Raw genomic sequence first — 21,210 nt, forward strand, 5'->3', positions numbered from 1 at the left:
TTCACACCAAATAATTAATTTAAACATTTCAACTTTTTATTTATATTTATATAAAATACTTTGAGTTATTAGTATATCCTCCAAACACTTGTTCTTAAGTCTTTATTTCATATTTCATTTTTCTTCTTTAAGCTTTGCCTGATCAGGGTCCACCGAAGATTAGTGGTGCCCGTCCACGCTATCAAATTGGCGACTGGGTGCGCATAAACTGCACAGTTGGTCGCTCAAAGCCTGCTGTTGAACTTTCGTGGTTTGTTAACGGTGAACCAGCTGAGCCGCGCACTTTGCGAAAATATCCCTCAGTCCTATCTGGTCGTGAGGGCTTGGAGACTTCGACTTTGGGCTTGCAGTTTCGTGTTGAACAGCATCATTTTCGAAACACCGATATGAAACTAAAGGTTAGTATAAATTTCTGGAAACAAATATGTTGTATATATATATAGTTATATGTATAGCTTGTTTGAGACTTATAACTATTTAACGATATGTGACAAATTAAAATATATCTAATGTTCGAAATCGGTTTAGTTACACTTTTTAGAAATCAAGAACGTCTCGAGTGATTCCAATGATTTCGGGTTTAGTGAATTCATCTCCGCTACAAATAGTATAATAATTATGAAAACAATGGCTAAATAAATTTAGTTTTTTGTTTTTAATATCAAAGAATTTGATAAAACCAAGTTTTATAACTTTGGAACGGCTCGAGCGATTTTGATAATTTTAATGTTATTGAACTCGATTCCGCTCCGAGTAGTAGAATAATTATGAAAATAATGACAAGATGAACTTAAAATACTTGTTTTGACTACCAAATTATTTGTTAAAACAATTTTTCAATTGCTTCTAGACACTCAAATATTTATTAAAAGTCAATGTTGCTGATGCTTTTGACATAATGTTTATGTTTTAATACGAAAAATTCCTTCTGTTATCAGTTCACAGAAAATGAATTTATTTTACCACTTCCATAATTTTTCAATATAAACCCACTCATATTAAAAAAAAAATCTTTAAACCTTCTTTGTCTTCCTTTCACTTTCCATTTTAGTGCGTTGCATCGCTGTCCACACTGTATTGGCGCAGCAACGAAGAGTCCGTCGAGGGCGATCGCCCGCAAAAAGCGCCCGTCTTAGAGTCGCGCGAAACCGTCTACGCCAGCAATTCGCGCGCCGATCCAGTGCAAGGTATGTCACTCCGGGAAATATTTGTTACCAAAATCTTATCGTTTTTCATTCAACCAAATGCAGCCAGCAAAACGGACTCACATCTAGTGGCGCATGCGCCCAGTTTGTTGCTGTTGCTACTGGTGGCGACGGCCATCGCCAGCGGCTGTCTGGAACAGTTGCACATGTGGCAGCAGTTGTTCGGCAAGCGGCAGCCAACGCTGCGGCTGCATGATAAACTAAAGCAACAGCAACAACAACAACTACAACAAAAACGACAAGATAACGAACAAGGTGTGCAACAACAAAATGCACAAGCATCGACGCATGAGCAGCAGCAACAACAAGGAAAGACGGAGAAGCAATTAATGCAATGGCAGCAGCCGACTGAAAAACGAATTGTTGGCGGCGAAATCAATCAGATGATGAGCGCAGAATACCAAACTATAATACCACTGTTTCAGTGGCAGCAACTTCAGCACAGGCAACAACAACAGCACCAAGCAGAGAATCAAGTGTGTCGACAGCATTGGCATGTTAATGAGAACAATGAAGGCGTGGCACGACAATGCAAAAGCGCGCAAGAATTGAAATTTGTTAATTTATGTGAGGAAATGCTGCCGGCATTGACAGCAATGACAACATCCGCTACGGCGACATATGCCACTTTCGCCGCTGCACGTTGCGGCGCCGTTGCCGCGGATGGCGATGTTGTCACAGCTGTCGCCGACGCGGCATTGCCAATTAAACGATTGCTGGCTGTGAGGTAACTGCGCTGCGCAACGGCTGAAGAAGTGTAAGCGAAATGAAAAGGGGCTACGAACATAACTGGACTGGACTGTCGTGTCGCAGTGCTGCAGGGTAACGAGGCATGCAACTGAGAGCTATTGGCCAAAAAAAAAATACAACAACAACGGCAAGCGGAAGAAGGACAAAAGTGAAAAGTGTAAATTTAATTTCAATAAATTCGAAGGACAGCAATCGAATGCGACTGCTGCCGATAACGTTTTGGATTTCAAAATTACAGTTACGGCGATATAAAAGAGAAAACTCCGTTTGAAACCAATTTGCGTAAATTGCAAGCAGTAACTGAAAATACATGAAATTAATGATTTAACGCAAAAAATTGCAAAAAAAAATTTATAAAAATTTAAAATTATAATGTGAACAATTCAAATTAAAACTGCAGTCTTGTGTATGTATTCGTTGTTTGCGTGTGTCTGTGTGTGTGAATTTGTTATTGTGTGTGTAAAAGTCCGTTCGAGCGCAGTTGGAAACAGCGAAATTACTTACTTATAAATATAACATGTATGTGTAAATATAAAGCAAAAGCAACTACTGATTTTTTAAACAATTTATTTGAAAATGTATGAGAACTTGCAAAATAGTTGTAATTCAATTACCACAAAGTTAGCATTAGACTCAATGTCTAGTCTAAATGAACAATGAACATTTACATACATAACATACAAATTACTGTTAAATGTAATTAGCTAGCAAAAAATGAAAAATATAAATCAAAATAGAATCGTTATATTTGCTAAGAAAGAAGAGAGTGCAACGAGATGTAGTCGGAGGCAATTAAAGAATTTTACAAGATATCTTTAGAAAGATAATATTTTAATTTTTAATTATTTATATATTTTTCATAGCCGTTAAAACGAAACGAACATACAACTCGCTTTGATAAAACAGATTAGCGGCGCCAACGTCTCTCGATCGCGTTCTATGCTGATCATTCACAGCAAAAGTTTTCCAGCATTAGGTTGAAGTTTAGCACCCACGAAGTATCTCCGACACTTGCGAGTAGTGTTGAGTTTGGTCAAACTGAGCGAGTAGCGATCGAAATCGTTGACGCATATTATTTCTTTATTGCCTAATTCTACAGCAATTATTTTGGATAAATTCGACTTTATTGTTAAAAAAATAGATATATTTCTGTATGGTATAAGATCTGCAAAAAATCACCCAGGTCCGCAAAGGCCGTACTGTATGGATTAATTCGCCGAAAATACTTCCGAAGCTTTAAGACTCCGTTTTATTAAGATATTTCTTTATACTTTCTATGCAATTTGTAGTTAGTTGCTATTTCAAACAGACTGACAGCAGTTGTGGTGCAACCATGGCCCTTGACTTGCGATTTACATTGCTTTTTATTTTTTTCTTCACTAGGTTTCGAGCAGAGTCCTTCCCTAAGATTTCTTTAAACAATTAATATATGCTTGTAATTTTTCAAATATTGTAAAACTGAATCTGATTGTGTTTGACATCAGTCCAAGAAATATATGAATGGAAAATTAATTGAAAGCTTTCAAGTATAGAACCTTTTGAGCTTAAAAATTGCATTATTTTTTGTTAAGATATAGATTATGATTAAAAAATGTTTTCTTGGTCTATATAGTCAGTATCTTTATTCAGTTCCAAAAACTAGTATTCCGAATCTTCTGTATTTGGTTCAGTATATTTATCTCCCAAAAATTTGCACGAAAACTTCAAAAATATTTCGAATATACATATATGATGACATTAAGAAAATAGTCCTATCAAGAAAGACGATATCTCAGTTGCACTTCTTGAAATTCTTGGATATTTTAGAAACGACATTTTTGTAAATATTTACATACATATAAGTACATACATATATACTGTATTATATATGAAAATATTTAATTTTACACACGAAAGCATATACCTAGTATATGTAAATGTGTATAGCTAATAAGAAATTGATTACATTTTAGTACTTAGTGTTAAATGATCAAAATCAAACTCCATTACTGTTGACTAATGAAAGAAAGTCTTAAACTTCAACACAAACATATCGAACATTTTATGAATTGCCAAAGTTTTTACTAAATATAAATATGCTGATAGTGAGTATAATTACGATAATGATGTTGAGTAGAGTAACAAACATTTTTTGCCGTGTAACAATGTAGTGTATAATATAAATATTTTTGGATAAAAAAGTTTATTTTTCAAATTTTCTTATGTATTTGTGAGGAAAAACTTTAAAAAGGTTGAATTTTGTAGGCGCGTTGTGTATTTTATGCAATTATTTCCGACGACTAAGAAACTACTTTCATAATTTAAATAAGGAAGTTTTCTTTACAACAATAAAAACATTCCAGGACATTTGCCAAATCAACAGTGATAAGTAATATTACACACTTGCAGACATACATACACATACATCCATATGTATATACATGCAGTATATAAGTGAAATATATAGCAGGCAGAATAAATTGAAAATAAATTAAATTAATAAACAATAATAATTTGTAACTTCTTCATGCAGCCAATCAAATCAAAACACTTTGTAAATCACTTGCAACAACAAAAACAACAGTAATAATGTGTGGTCTTTTAGTTAAAGTAAAGAAAAAAATAATAAATTTTATCTGTAAATATAAGTTTTGTAATTTAACTTAAATTTAATACTTCACAAATTTTAGACTAATATATATACAAAACAAAATATATATGTACTTGTATACACACATACATACTTAGCTAGTAGCAGGTTGAGTGTTGTAAATACGCAGTTAAGGCGTGGCAATATAAAATTCTGTATCCAGCTCCGCACAGGAGTTCTACTTAAGATTAAATATAAAAATAAAGATAATTAAAAAGGAATCAAAATCCAAATGTGCGCCAATCTAACCAAAAATTATTTATAAGTACTCGTACAGTCCAAATTTTCTATTTATAAGCCAATACATGTCAAAGGAAAAACAAAATGCAAACAAAAATCAAAATTTCAGATATCTTTGAGAAATTTAACTAATATGTCCGAGCTCAATTAAGCGCTAAACTAAATATTACAAAAAATCAAAGCAAAAAACAACAACAGCATATACATGAAATGTGTTTTTAATATAATTAAATTCCTAAGTATTCGTAACTGTAAAATAAATATTGTGTATTTACTTGCAAATTTAACAAAATTAAATTAACAATGCCATAACTATATATAAAATAATTATAATAAATTAAAAATGAAGAAAACTAACAAAAGTAAATTATAAACTAATTAAAATGTATTATATGTAGTTAAGTGCGATAATTGATATATTGTAAATATTTGTCATTACGACTACTGTAATTCAATGTATGAGCAGGAAATGATGTGAAAACAAAAGAATTATTAAGTCAAATATAAATTATAATAATAATAAATATTTGTTTGACGATGACTGGTGAGAGTTTTATTTATTGACAGGTAATTTGATAGAAAATGGTAAGAAAGAGTTGCATGTTTTCAAACACTATAAAAAAATTTGTGTAGATCTGTGCTTGGAAAGTATCAAAATATTGGGCCTAATCATTGAATCCCTTTCGATCGAAAAAAGAATCGATTCGATCGAAAAGTTTAAAGTCGGAATCATTGAAACCGTATCGAAAATAAAATTTACGATCACATTGAACTCATTTACCGACTCGAAAAAATACATTCCGCGGCTAATAGATGTCGCTAATTACGAAATCATTCAATTCGCAAAATCGAAAATTTTGGTCGAAATCTATCCGGTGATGAGTAAGTTGCGGAAATTTAAAAGAAATAAACCATTTGGAAGTTTTTATGTAAACAGTTACCGATGACGGACTAAATTATATTTTAAATGGGTATTTTAGAGACAAGAGACAAAAATAGACTTACAAAAATGATTTAAAGATGTTTAAAAGCGATATAAAGTTGAACCCTCGAAATAGCGAAAGAATTTTCTCAAAGAGCCTCAGGTGAATAACATATTTTTGGAAGAAATTTCACAATAGTTAAATGCCAGTTTTAATTTTTATCAAATTTGTCAATTAAGGTCGATAAAACAGTTTATGTTCTCACTTTGTGGTAAAGCAGTTTATCGACGGAATCAATGATTGCATTAACATTTTCGATCGAAAACCTTTATCGTATCGAAATCGAATTCGCTGAGGATTCAATGACTAGATTAGTTTAATATTGAAACGTTGTCTGAATTCACATCCTCATGATTTATTATCCAAAAGCTGTATTTGATCCGTGTTTAAACAAACACAAGTTGCAATCACCGACCGATTATGCAGACTTTCCTTTTCACTATTCTACCAACTCAGTAATACTTTTTGGGACCCTAAAGTGTGGTTTAGACAAAAAACAATGTAGTGGAAATTCTAGACAGGCTTAAACTATTGTATAAATATTTATTAATAAATCCTTACATTACTTTTAAGAGACTCGTCTTTATCATCATTAATTGTATATACTTAATATAAAACCCATTAGAGTTATTTCAATTCGGAATATTTTACTTATTTTGGTCCTGTTATTTTCTTTTAATATATTTACAATGAGGACCATTTTCTCAAGTAAGTAACGTTACCCCATGGGCAAATAAGATGTTTTCTGCTTTTAATAAGTTTAAAAAACCTTCACTACTACTGACTACAGCGGCTGTCTTTAAAATTTCTTTAATGACAGAGTTTTCATCGGTCGGGCGGCATATATTCCCTTCTGTGTCCTTCTTTTTTTTCAAAACGTGTTTGGCTGAGCCTCCCTCTAGATCTCGTTTATAAGATCTCTACAAAAGAGTGATTTATAACAAATATTAGAATTAGCATACCACCCTCCCATCTCCCATATACCAAATATTGTACTTATCTGAGTGTGAAAAATTATGTTTACTAGCGGTTAGTCAGATTGTATAAAGTATAATAAGAAAGCTTATATCACAGTTTATTTATACTGAACATGAGCTTGTTCGATTAATTATTTCATCTTTAAGAATTTTGAATTCATGTGCAACCCATGGTGCTCTTATCTTAGCTCTATTTCTAATCTCGATGATGCCATTTCTATTGCCAGACTGTCCTTCCATAACTTTCTTTGAGGAATTACTAAAAGATCAGAAATAATCCGCAATTTATAGTTAACAACTACTACTGTATTTGTCAGTCAACATTGATGAAATAAATGCGAATTCATATATATGTATGTGTGGCTAATGGCACATCGAATATTTTATTAATGTCATAGATTTTGTGACAAATCTATAAGCTTATGTTATCACTCTAATTGGCTTGACATTCCACTGGTCATACCTAATTGCATGTGAAGCTTAATTCATCTGTATGGTTATAAATTATTTGTATTTTTGTATGTGAAAAATTATTTCACACAAATAAAGGCCAAAAGCCGACTAAGATACAGGTAAATAGTGTGTGGTGGCATATAATCCTATTTTATTAATCGTCTACCAAAGCTATGTAATTCCCCAATGAAGCAATCTACTCGCATTTGGTGAATACCTAAGGAACATGAGAAACAAAAGCACCGTCGAAATCCTAACAAATTTCCCTATGCGACAGCACAATGACAGAAATTTATTAGTCTTAATACTTTAAATGGGATCAAGTGGGAAAAACGGCAAGCAAAACTACACACAAATTAGGTATATATTTATGTACATATATAATGTCATACGCCACTAATGGACGGTTGGTTTGGCTTGGCTTAAAACAAAAACACATGACACACACACGAACACATCTTACAAGTTACTTACATATGCGCAACGCAATCAAGAACCAACTCTGAATCACAAGTTCAAGGTGGCAATGTGGCAATGTGGTTACAATCAGCAGCGCGCTTTGTGCATCTGTCTGTGTGTGTTTTTGTCATTTAAGTGGAAGTAGTTAGGTGCTAAGCTGGTCAGCTGAGTATCTTAAGAAGTATCGCTTGGCAGTTCAACTGGCATATTACAGCTGAAAATTCTGTTAGGGAGACATACTTGTGCGTATTAAAGGCGGTCGCTACTCCTGACTCGTGTGTTGGCTTAGCAAAACTTCAAATATCGCATAAATCACACTTGTCACTTCTGGCCAAACTTAGTAGTTAAATGCGGGTAGATAAAGAAATATGTATGTATGTATATCTGTATTTTACATTAGAAATGTAGTTGCGTTGACTTATACACAACGCCACTGCCAGTGCTCAGCAGCTAGCGGTCCTTTATGCAGCATAATCCCTAATTGGATTACCCATTTGTTTTTGTATTTCCGCCATACATTATCACACGTAGCCTTAAGCCTAAGTTTTATGTTAGGTTAATTAAGCAATTGTGTTGCTAAATAAGGTATTTGTGTTATTAATTAAATATTAAGTTGCACAATCGGATATATGGCAATGCATACATAATTTCAGACATTTACACTTATCAATTCAAATAGCCCGGAAGTCAAATATTCAAGATCATTATTCAATGAAAATGAAATATTAACTATGAAGTATTTAAAATTGTATCTATAGAAGAAATTATTTTTACTTCTTCCAGTTCAGAATAGTACTCAAGCCTTTCGGTTCAATCGAAACCTTGTAAACCTTATCGATTTTTTTTCTATGAAATCAACTTTTTTTTCAAAAGCAAATTAACTAATATGTGAGTAAGTATTGCGTCCAAATGTACTCTTAATTAGGTAATTAGCACCCTTTGGCATATCTATACTAAAGGAAGTGTAGTTGCCGACAGACAACTATAGGTCAAAAAATACATTACAAGTAGATATGACAGATAACTCAATTGCCATTTGTCATTTTTTGCATTCGGGTCTCCTGCTGAAATTGAAATGCATGTTACTCAAACAATATTGCAAAATAATTGCTTCCTACCTAAAAGATAGATGTATGTATGTATGTGATTGGCTTTGCAACCGATTAGCCGGTTATAGCCGAATCGATAGTGCGCCACTTCTCTCTCTACTTCGCAGTTCGGCGCCAGTTGGAGATCCCAAGAGTAACCAGGTCCCTCTCGACTTGGTCCTTCCAACGGAGTGGAGGCCTTCCCCTTCCTCGGCTTCCCCCGGCGGGTACTGTATCGAGCACTTTCTGAGTTGGAGTGTTTTCGTTCATTCGGACAACATGACCTAGCCAGCGTAGTCGCTGTCTTTTAATTCGCTGAGTCAAAATTTGGGTGTCCCATCCGAGGCTTTCGTCGATTTTTCATTGGTACTTCGTTTTTATGTGGTGGGTCCCAAACCCTACGCACAACCACAGGAGCGGGTTCGCCTTCTCACTTTAGCTCGCCTTCAAACGGATGTTTGTTAGCTACCCAGAGGATACTTGGTCTAAAACCGGAAGTTGTGAGCTGCTTGAACCATGTGGAAAGGAATCGTTTCTGGCCACTCCCAAGTGAATGACAATCAAAAACTTTCCTCACTTACGTGAACTTCTACACATGATCCCATCCTCCAAAAATCCATCCATCCTAAAAGATAGATACTTTCGCATAAAACAAGAGGATGCATACTCAAACTTGCAACCGAAAGAAGCGGGTGTTCCCCAGGGAATCGTGTTGGAGCCAATGCTTTACTTGCTTTTTACAAGTGATATCCCCACTGACTCAAGTTAAGTGACAGCGAAATTTGCAGATGACAAAGCCCTGTTAGCAGCAGAAGAGTCAACCTCATTACCCTTCGAGTGCAAACAGCAGTCAATACAATTACTAAATGGGCTTCTAAGTGGCGCATTAAATTAACCGCTTTCAAATCAATGCACGTAGACTTTACTTTAGAAAAACATCATACCATCCCATTTATATAAGGGTACTCCTATACCACATCACAATAAAGCTACCTAGGAATCACCCTAAGCTCCGCTGGAAAGAGCATGTCAAAAAAGGGGTGAGCTTGATGTAAAATTTGCTAAGTTTTACCATCTAGTCGGTAGGAGATCCACGCTTTCAATCAAGTACTAAAGCCAATTTGGGCCTATGGAGCTCAGCAACAGGGTTGTTCAAGTCAAAACTGTATTGCCTGCATTCAGCGCTTCCAAAATAAGGTACTAAGAAGTATAGTTAATGCTCCTTGGTATGTTAGATCTGCTTCACCTTCACCGTAATCTTGGTGTAAATTAAGTAGTAAACGAAATAACCAAACTTGCAAAGGCTTATACAGCATGTAAATGAAGAGGTATCCAGACTCATCGAAACTGCTGAACAAGAAACATAACTGAAACATAAGAGGCCTTCAGACTTAGCAAGGCAACTGTAACAGCAAATGAATTCCTCTAATATTTAGCTTTTAATCATTATTTTTAACTTATTATAATTGAATTGTTGTTAGTATTTCATCATTGTATACCAGGTACAATTGTAATAAAAAAATTGCAATTTTTTAAATTTTGTTTGTATAATCGTAAAATGTAATCCTACTGCAACTGTTGCCCGAATAATTTTACTGCCAACTATTCTTCAGTTGCCTTACACATTGAGTTGTAAAAAAATTGAAGTAAATTGAACCTTTTATGTTCTTAGCTTAACCTCAATACAATTAAATTGACTAATTGCAGTATTACTATTTATATTAAACAAAATTGAACTTTAAAAATGATGAGAGGTTTTAGTGTAGCTGTATTATTTTACTACTAATTATTCAAACTAAATTGGGAAAATTACAAAATTATTTTAATTGTCTAAGTTAATTGAGCCAAAATTTCCAAATATTCAATATTGGAAATTGAGAAATTTTTTTAATAACATGGCCATGTCTATTTAATATTTAAGAGATAATCAGATCTAAGTCATGATCGGATCATAAATTTTTGTGTGCTTATATTAACGTTAACAGAAATATGCAAGACCAAAAAAAATATTATAAATTTTAAGAATCAAAAAAATAATCACAGCGACTGACCTCATCTTCTAGTGACCTAAATTTTTGTTTAGGTATCAAATTAAGTAAAGGTATTTATATTTTTATTTCAGAGTCAGTTGTTTTGTATGAGAAGACCATAAGAATCATTAAAACGTATTTATTTCTAAATTTAGCAAGAGTTCTTCGTTATAACATAGAAACGTCAAATATTCCGATAAGCTCGCATTTAATAATAGCTGTCATCGATCTCTCTAGCGTCCTGAAAAATCATACTAAGAAAAGGGCCTCACAATATTTGTAATATTTACACACATTATTTTTTTCCGAAGTAGTGCTTTCATATAACTTTGCGATACTTAATGGGCCGAAATATGTTTATGCGAAGTTCACATCTTACCACTTTGTAAACTGACAATATTGTTGTTGGTCATTGGTATACGAATTCTATATATATCAGCTAGAAGAATAACTTAACATTCCATAATCTTTAGATCTTTTATTGGTGAAAACCTCTATCCTTTTAGAATTAATCAAATTCAATACAAACTATACTATATTATTTCAATGTTTTGTTGGAAATTATTGTTGCATTCCTCAACACATGTTATTAAGAATTTAAAAATTTATTTTTAATAAATAATGTATATAAAGTTGCAATGAGTATGCAACTACAGCTTTAACTGTGACACTGTGCAAGTGTGTAGAAATGTGTGTGTGTCTGTATGCGATGTGCATGCTCAAGTGCAGTCACGATATTCAAGTACAGAAATAATTTTCATGTCACGTACAGGCAGCGAAATAAAATCATTTCATTTCTGAAATCTCTTTTTCCTATCATATCTAACAAAAAAGAAACCACATGGAGACAAGTGTTGCTGAACTTGGTGTGAATGTTTTCTATTATATTCTTAAATTGTGGCATACAATGACTACCGAAATTATTGTTTGAAAATTTTTTAGTGTTGTGTTGTTCGAGGTACGACTTAGGCAAAATATTTATCTATAATATAAAAATGAATCGCAAAATGTGTTGCTAAGCGCATAACTCGAGAACCACTGAACCGATTTCGCAAATTCTTTGTTTAGAATGTTTTCAGAGGTACCGGGATGGTTCTTAAGGCGGAAAAAATTAGAAAAATTGCTTGAAAAAGTCTTAAATCCACAATTTTCTAATCACCCATACAAACAATTTGTGTCGTTAGTCTCGAAAAAAGTCGAGAAGGGCCAAACCGATCTGGCTAATTTTAGTTTTGAGATATTTATGGGAGGCCAGGGAAGGATTAGAAAGTAAGTATATATCGAAAAATTGTGAGGAAGATAACAAAAAGATGATTTTATTTGAATTGACAACAAAATTAAAAAAAAAACAAAAAAATAATAATATTTTGAAAGTTGTCATTGTTGCTTTGTTCAATTGTATGAGGCTGTGTCGATAGCCCAAAACAAGTAGGGAAAGGCAACCGAATATTTATACTCCCGCAATTTATTGACACATTGACACATAAACACACAATTTGAAATAAAGTCCAATAGAATAACGAAAATCAGCATATATAGTACATGAGGGTTGAGGTTATCCTGAACCGATTTCACTCATTTTCAACGCCCAGTTATAATGGGGATAGTAGGCAGACAAACGGCAATTCGGCCTTGAAATTACTCCTAAATTGCAAATCAACGAAACACCAGTCTGCAAAATCGCCAAAAAAACGAGATATATAGAAGATTTTCCAGATATTCAAGTCGCTGGAGGTACTGCACAGGACTTTAAAAGATCTACGCGACAACGAAAATATTTTTGGTGAAGTCATGATTCTGTTGGCAGGTGATTTTCGCCAGACTATTCCTGGATCAACTGTTGCTGACGAACTAATCACATTCCTAAAATCATCTAATTTGTGGCGACACATAAAGAATCGCCAATTAAAAAATAACATACGAGTGTTTTTCCAAAAATATCATACTGCGAATGTAGAAATAGTTGAAAATGGTAGCGACGCAGTTGACACCTCGATGGATTAATAACATTTTTAACGGGTTTCTGTCACTTCATGGCCTCGAAAGAGGAGCTTATTAATCGTGTTTTTGCTGACATGAAACCATAATATAATAAACATAAATGGCTGATTGAATGACCTACATATATTGGTGGTAAAAAAACAAGGATCTCTTTGATCTTAATGCGGCAATTTAGAATTTCGAATTCTCCTTTAAAGTTGACACAGCTACAAACCAGGATGACGTATTCAATTATCCCACAGACTATTTTAAATTGCTGTACTATCCACACTCACTTGCAATTAAGTAGTGTGAGTTGTCATCACGCTGCGTAACATAAATCAACATCAAACTTTGATTTGAAACAAGACTGGCTGTGAAGAAGGTAATCAATATCGTCACCAAAGCCAAGATAAAGCCAACTATGAAATTTGGTCATTTGTTTCTTTCTTCAATATACGATTAAAAAAATCAAAGTTTTACAAATTATGATGATTTACGCTTAACACAGATCCTCAATAATGTCTATCAATCATTTTAAAATTTGATTTCGTAAGAATTTTTTCTCTGCATTGAAAGATTTACTAATTTAATGTATAGTATACATTAGCCACAAAAACGTGTGGCAGGGTCTGCTAGTTTATAATAAAGGAAATATAAAGCGATTGGGCTCATTTTTTTATATGCTATACAATTCAATTCAATACATTAATATAGGAAGCACATAGTATTATGTAATATTTTACAGGATCTTACAAAGCAAATTTGTTTCAAATAAGACAATCGGTGAAGGCGGTCCACAAAGTGGGCTTTTACAACTGATCCACAAGTAAGCCTAACGTAAGGGATACAGCCCTTGCAATCAAATAAAATTTGAATTTCTTACTTATGGGGTTACATGGGTTTCGTCGGTTCAAAAAATCGATTTTTTTGTTTTTTGGATTATTATTAATCTACAACATCTCAGGAATATTATCATAAATTTCTGATCTGAATAATAGTTTCGGAGATACAGCCTTTGGAAGGTGTGCGCTCAAATTTGACCGAAATTTTTATTTTTTTTTTGGAAAAATGTCTGCCAAATTCCAATTTTTACTTTTTTTTTTTTTTCGTTCAAACACGAGTTTATGGTCTCACCTAAAACACTTTTTTTGTTTTTCTTTTTATTTTGTATGCTCCTGTCAGGAGTTATGCTGACAACGCGGACGCACCTTTTTTCCGAGGGGTCACTGGAAATGACGTCACAGTGGAGGAGCTTTAATTTTTTTTTTCAAAATTTCAGAAATTATTCTTTTAGTATGTATCTATGAGACAGAAAAAAGTTCGAAATAAATAAATAGTTTTTTACATAGAAAAAAAATATTGAATATATGCCATTTATCTGATAGTTTAATGTTTGAGTGCCTTTGAAAAATGTTGTAAAATTGTATTATATGTTTATTTATTATAGCCTTTTCGCACAGCTAAACTAATTTAGTACATTAAGAATATAATTGAGTAACCAGTTTTTCCTATTCGCACTGCCGGCTGTCTCGATTAACGATACAGTTTTTGCCATACTTCAGAAGTTGGTAAAATGAAAACAGTTCGCAATTGAATGCGCTTTTTCTGGTGTATATTACCCATTAATACGAAACTATAATTAAAGTGCGTCTAATTGTTTGTACATTGTACGCGGAGAATGTTGCTTCAGAACGTCATGGAATAATTTGTCTCTAACATGAAAAACAAAAAAACAATGCATGCGAAATATTTGCATATACCAGGTTGTAAATCCTGCAGAATCTGCGGCAATGCCAAAATTTTACAGCCGGAAATTGAAAATTTGTTTTTGAAAATATTTGCCTTCGGTAGAGTACTTCTTTATCGAGATTTGATGATCAGCGCGTCAAGTTCGGTAACTAATAGAATCTGCAATTTTCTGTAATAATGGTGCATTGTAATCCTTCTATAGCATATAAGTATTCAATATCCTAATATATAATATGTTTATTTAAAAATAGTTTTTTTGTTATCTTGGAAATTTAAATCTCAAAACAACTCATTGTATTTTAGAGTAAGCAAGTCAAAACCCTACCTAAAATGAGTGATTTTAATCTTCTGCTAGGTATGTACGAGATTTTATCACTAATTCTATTTTAAGTCATACTACAAATATTTTTAGATCAAATTCATTGCTATATATGATTAGTTTTTGTAGTGACTGTGCATCTTAAAAATTGCATATACGATTATATTTGTTTATTTCCTTAACATTGCATACGGTCATTTATACCATTCAATAATAAATAAATTTTATTTGTTTCTCTTATTTGAATGCCCAATTTTATTATGTACACATGTATTTTCGTTTGGAATTCGTAATTTGCTTGTTTTGTTCGCTTGGCTCGTGTTTCGTATTTGAGCTGTTTTGTTTTTATGTTCACATAAAAAACACAACTTTATGTTTAACTAAAACAATACGTGTGTAACAATGTGACTGCAATTTGTAGGCGCACTTGTATGTATTTACAGACACACGCACATGTATCTAAACAAACATTGTCGAACATTTTTGTCTGAGCATTACTTGTTGTTGTTTATGTACGTTTTTTTTTGTACTCGTATTACAGCAAAAACAACAATTATTTATTTGCTCATTTTGGTTTTGTTTGTATCTTCATTGCTCCGAAGTGATCTTATTTGACCAACAACAATAGCAGCAACAACAACGATTACTGCTCCTTGCAGTATGTCACGCCGTGTCAGTGTTGTCGAGTCTTACGCAAGCACCGCTATGAGAAGATGCCGAACGACGCACGCACAAGCTGCCCTTGGTTTTGGCTCAGCTGCAGCAGCGCTTGCCAACTTCAGCAAAACATTACCAATTGTTGTATATTGTTGTAGTACTGTTATTCTTGACCATCTGTTTGGACAATGCCACAAGCTTTAATGTGTAGTTGAACATAAATGACCAAAGGAAATCATATGAACTCACGCACACACACACTCTCACACGAACATATGCATGTGTGTATAAGAATTCATGTGAACCACATTGCTTATGGGTTTATGTGACATGGCATTGTTGCAGCTTCGTCTGGAGTATGAAATTGTTGCTGCTTTATATTCCCTGTTGTAATGATTTGGTTATTTCAACAGCATCAGCAGATATTTGGCTATTCTCGTAGACAACCGCTCGGTTTTCTCGATGTCTCTTTAAAGGGAGGCTGATAGGGCTTGCAGGCACTGGAACAAGTCACGGACACAAATTGCGTCAGACACTCATATCATATCATATAATATACCCGTAGCTAAAGACCTACCCAGCAGCGAAAACTGGCTCAAAGCTTCAGTGAAGACCCATTGATTATGTAGATCACTGAAAGAACTTTACTTTTCTCTAATTTATACCTGTGATACTTCTAAAATGTAGTAGTTTAGATAACATTATTGGAAACTCAAAGGCACACGAAGACTGCATTATTCTTGAACTTTTAAAAACTTTCTTGCAGGAACATGAAAAGCTTTGCGCGCGATGGCTGCCGCTTTCCCACTAAAGAAAACGGTTTATTCCCGAAAAAACGATATCATTCAGACTCCCTTAGAGTTACTGATTATATAATAAATGTAAATAATAAATTTTACTAGCTGGTCCAGCGGTCCGACTTAAAGGCAATAAATGAGCTGATTTTGGATGTTATTAAGTTAATTTTATTATTTGGGTGGTCTTGTGATTTGTTAATTTTTATAGCGAATGCAAGACGAATCTAAAATTGAATCGTTTAAACTGAAATGGCATATCGATTGGGATAATCTGAGAACTCCTCAGATTCGAACTTTTCTTTGATTATAATCGCGTAGATAACATTGTTCAACAATTTTCTTACTACCAAACGCGTCCCGTTGAATGGCTTTGGTTATTTTAAGTTTCGAAGCATGATTACTACGGAACCAACTTTTAGTCGTAAATTGTGTGGTGGTAAGCTAGGCACATCCAAGGAGTTTAAAAAGTCAATTGGATAGTTGATAGCTTCATGTTCATTTAATACACAGTCAATAGATTTGAATGAATGATGTGTCCCAATGATCTCATTCTGAATTATGTATTTTAAGTCATCTACATTTTTATTCGTGGCCGCCAAATTGCTGATTTTTTTACAAAATGGAAAATGGGCGTGGTGTCGCCCACTTATGGGTTAAAAACCAGATCTCAGGAACTACTCGACCAATTCGAATGAAATTTGGTATATACTATTTTCTTTGAATTTTGAATTCCATCTGATTGCTTCTCTTGATAATGTACACATTAAGAACCAATGAATATAGCGGAGTAAAACTTTACACAAATACTGCATATCATCTCTGGCTTCACTTGTGAAAAAATTGTCGAAATCTGAGTATAACTATTCAAGGCCTCAGATATCGAACATGATGAACTCAGCTCCGAAAATATGATTAAATCTCTCAGATAATTTTATGTAATTCAGAGGAATTTTTTTTCTTATAATAGTGTGTCTCTGTGTCCTCTATTAAACTTTATGTCAAATTTATGGATAAATTTGTGAGTTATTTTCTTAAACTATGTCAATAAATTGAGAGAGTATAAAATGTTTGGTTGCACCCGAACTTAACCTTTCCTTACTTGTTTATACCACATCCTATGTCCTGCCCCCGGTTCGGGTTCTCCTTGAGTTATAAGTAGTGTAACTAACACGACTTTCTTTTATATATATAGATATGAATATGTATTTATACATAAATCCATACTTCGTAACTGTAAACGAATATTTTGTAAAACGTTCCCTGCTTCTCTTTCTTACCAACAAATTGTGTGGAAGCTGCTTAAGTGAAGCTTTCATCATTTTCCCTACTGGGTACTTAACAAGAGCGCTCATTAGCACAAAAGCTTATGTTCAGTTATCTGTATATTGTGGTAAGTTTATGTTGCAAGGATATTCAATTAAAATAACAAATTGACAGCTTCAGCTTTAGATGTCTTCAAAAGCTCTTTTGCGGACAGTAAATGAGCACTTCACAAATGTGAATTCACACCTAGTAAAATATGTTCAACAGTCTTTATGAACATTTACATGTATGTAAGTATAACCTTGTAAAAGTAAATTATATGCATGAATTATTTTGGTATAAACGAAGATTTTTATGTAAACAAACATACATATATTCACTGAAAGCACACTTATATAAACCATGCGATTTATTTTATGTTCGAATGTAGTCGTTGTATAACGTAAAAAACTTATTTTATATTTGAGATATTTTTCTTTAAGTTCACACTCAATTTATTTGGACCGTTTTTATACTCTCGCAGCATGTTGCACAGATAATAATAGTTTCGTCCAACAGGCGGTTGTTAGTAGCACCTAAAACTTAACGAGTTAGATAAACAATTATATATATGACAAGTAAGGGCTAAGTTCGGGTGAAACCACGCGAGAGAACATACAATTTGACCCGGATAATCGGAATAAAATCCACAAGAAAACAAAACTGGTTATATACATACATACTATGGGAATTGGGGTAATTTCTAAACCGATTTCAACTACATATTTTTGTCAGCAAGCTATATTATATCAAAGATTTTACGTTCAATTAATTTTGCTAAGATATTTCACATACTATGTATTAAGATATATATGTAATGTATAAAGTCCACCGGTAGTTTGAAAATCCGAATTTAAAGTATATGGTGCTAGTGGGAATATTGGCCTAATTTTTCCCATTTTTGTCATAGACGCACACTGTTAGAAATAAAGTATTTGTTCAACGTTTTGTTCCGATATCTTCACCGGTGCTTAACTTATGTATATATAGTAGTTCTAGTATACATAGTATAAACTATAGAATTGGGAAAATGATCCACATCGAATTTCGTTAAAATCGGAGTAGCTTCTGAGATATGCTTTTAGATCCATTAGTGGACAGAGCCCTTCTGTGTCATCTTACAATGAAATTTAAGGCCTTTAGTGTTTTTATACTCTCGCAACAAAGTTGCTACGAGAGTATTATAGTTTTGTCCACATAACGGATGTCTGTTTGTCCGTCCGTCTGTCCGTCCGTCCGTCCGTGCAAGCTGTAACTTGAGTAAAAATTGGGATATCTTAATGAAACTTGGAACACGTATTTCTTGGCACCATAAGAAGGTTAAGTTCTAAAATGGGCGTAATCGGACCACTACCACACCCACAAAATGGCGAAAACCGAAAACACATAAAGTGTCATAACTAAGCCTATTGAAATAAAATTTAGTATGAAGGATCGCACTATGAAGGGGCATATTTGGATGTAACTTTTTTGGGGAAGTGGGCGTGGCCCCGCCCCCAAATCGGTTATTTGTATATATCTCGCAAACCAATTAAGATATATAAACCAATCTTTCTGCAGTCGGTTCTCTTACGTACGTCACCATACATCATGAAAATAGATGAAATCGGATAATAACCACGCCCACCTCCCATACAAAGGTTAGGTTGAAAATTACTAAAAGTGGGTTATCTCACTAACGAAAAACGTCAGAAACACTAAGTTTCACATAAGAAATGGCAGATGGAAGCTGCACTGAGATTTTTTTACAAAATTGAAAATGGGCGTGGCGTCGCCCACTTATGGGTCAAAAACCATATCTCAGGAACTACTAGACCGATTTCAGTGAAACTTGGTTTGTAATAGTTTCCTTACATCCCAATGATATGTTGTGAAAATAGGCCAAATCGCTTCACAACCACGCCTACTTCCTATATACCAGAACTTTGAAGACGATCTGAATCGTTTACTTTACAATATATAAAGTAAGCACTAGTGAAGATATCGGTGCATAACTTTGCCTAAATACTATGTTAATAGTGTGGCAGCCCCATTCTAAAAATCGCCGAAATCGGACCATAGGTTTTTAGGCCCCATATATTGAACACGAGGACCTCGGTGCTTCTACCCTAATATTATGGTTTCCAACTTTCAATGGACTTTATACAATATATATGACGAATATGTGGGTCAAATTGTGTATTATATAATGTAAATAAAGTTAAATAAATAAATTGCGAGAGTATAAAATGTTCGGTTACACCCGAACTTAGCCCTTCCTTACTTGTTTCTTACTAAATTAAATCATTTTTAGGCGTTTTCAACTTAACTTTTGTATGCGGGCTTAGTTATAATCCGATTTCCCATTTTTATACTGTATAAGGAAGTGGCTTAAGGAAACGTTCCTAGATAGTTTGGTTAATATAGCTTTAGTATTTTACGAGATATGTACCAAAAACTTAGTAGGGGGCGAGGCCATGCTCGCTTTTCCCAAAAATTCCATCAAATATCCATCCCTAGTGTGATCCTATGTACCAAATTTTGCTTTCAGTTTTAACAGGATTGAATGCGGAGAAGACCGATCTGCTTCTCTTTACAAGGAAATACGAAATTCCTCCATGGATGTACCCCTTATTAAATGGAACGTAACTCTCACCGAAGGACCGCACTAAGTACCTAGGGGTAGCCTTGGACAGCAAACAGCTTTGGAGTAGTAGGCGCGTTCGAAGTTAGGTGTATGGTGTAAGGCAGCCTTTCAAACTACCGAATTTCAAGCGGAGGTGTTTGCTATTGAGAAAGCCGCAGAGCTAGCATTCAGTGCAACAGCCAGTTACTCTAAAGTTGATATCTATGTAGACAGTCAAGCAGCTACCAAGGCAATAGCCTCGTATCATATCTCTGCCAAAAGTGTATTGAGAACCAGCGTGGCAGTGGACAGAGTTGCTAGGAACAAGTGGCTACACTTCTACTGGGTGCCAGGTCACAAAGGCATTGAGGGCAATGAGATTGTAGCTAGTCTATTGCCAAAAGTGGTGTAAAACTGTCATACGGAAACATCCAAACCGACATTGATAAACCCATGTATTGTCTATACGATGATTTAGACAGGAGCATGACAAGGCAGATTACAACGCGCTGGAAAAATATACCGGGTGCAAGAAAGCTAAAGCCATGAGTAAATCGATAGACCAGAAACATACAAATTTCCTATTGTCGCTCGATAGAAGAAAATGTAGGAACATGATTGGTATTCTCACCGGTCACTGTCTGTATACTTGCTCTCTCTCTCTCATAATCTCTTTGCAATTTGTTGCGAGAGTATACAAATTATCAGGCTTAGTTTTAGGTGTTACAAATGATCACTTATCGGTTTATAATTCTCTTTAGTATGTGCAAAATGTTGCGAGAGTAAAAAGTGAGATTACTGAAATACTGCAACATTTCTTAATAAAATTTGACATTTTAATGATAATATTAGGTTTTGGCACAATGCAAATATTGACTAACTAAGATGAACCAGCACACGAACCTTAAAATGCTTATCATTATATTCCAGGAATTGTTTTAATAAATAGCAATATTCGTAGAAAATATATTTATAAGAAGTACA

General features: G+C 34.0%; 1 protein-coding gene across 3 annotated transcripts in view; it reads left to right on the forward strand.

Annotated features, from left to right (window-relative positions):
• The window catches only part of LOC105216913 (uncharacterized), a 97,827-nt gene extending 93,455 nt beyond the window's left edge, over positions 1–4,372 (forward strand). For 2 of the 3 annotated variants that reach the window (XM_029043298.2, XM_011191664.3), the window contains exons 5-6: positions 133–398; positions 1,052–4,372. In XM_029043298.2, coding sequence (XP_028899131.2) covers positions 133–398; positions 1,052–1,936 — 1,151 coding nt within the window. In that variant the 3' untranslated portion in view covers positions 1,937–4,372. The remainder of the gene's footprint in view (positions 1–132; positions 399–1,051) is intronic. The other variant, XM_011191665.3, reaches the window with a different exon arrangement.
• The last annotated feature ends 16,838 nt before the right edge of the window (positions 4,373–21,210 follow it).

This window comes from Zeugodacus cucurbitae, chromosome 3, assembly GCF_028554725.1.
Source record: "Zeugodacus cucurbitae isolate PBARC_wt_2022May chromosome 3, idZeuCucr1.2, whole genome shotgun sequence".
Taxonomy (NCBI): domain Eukaryota; kingdom Metazoa; phylum Arthropoda; class Insecta; order Diptera; family Tephritidae; genus Zeugodacus; species Zeugodacus cucurbitae.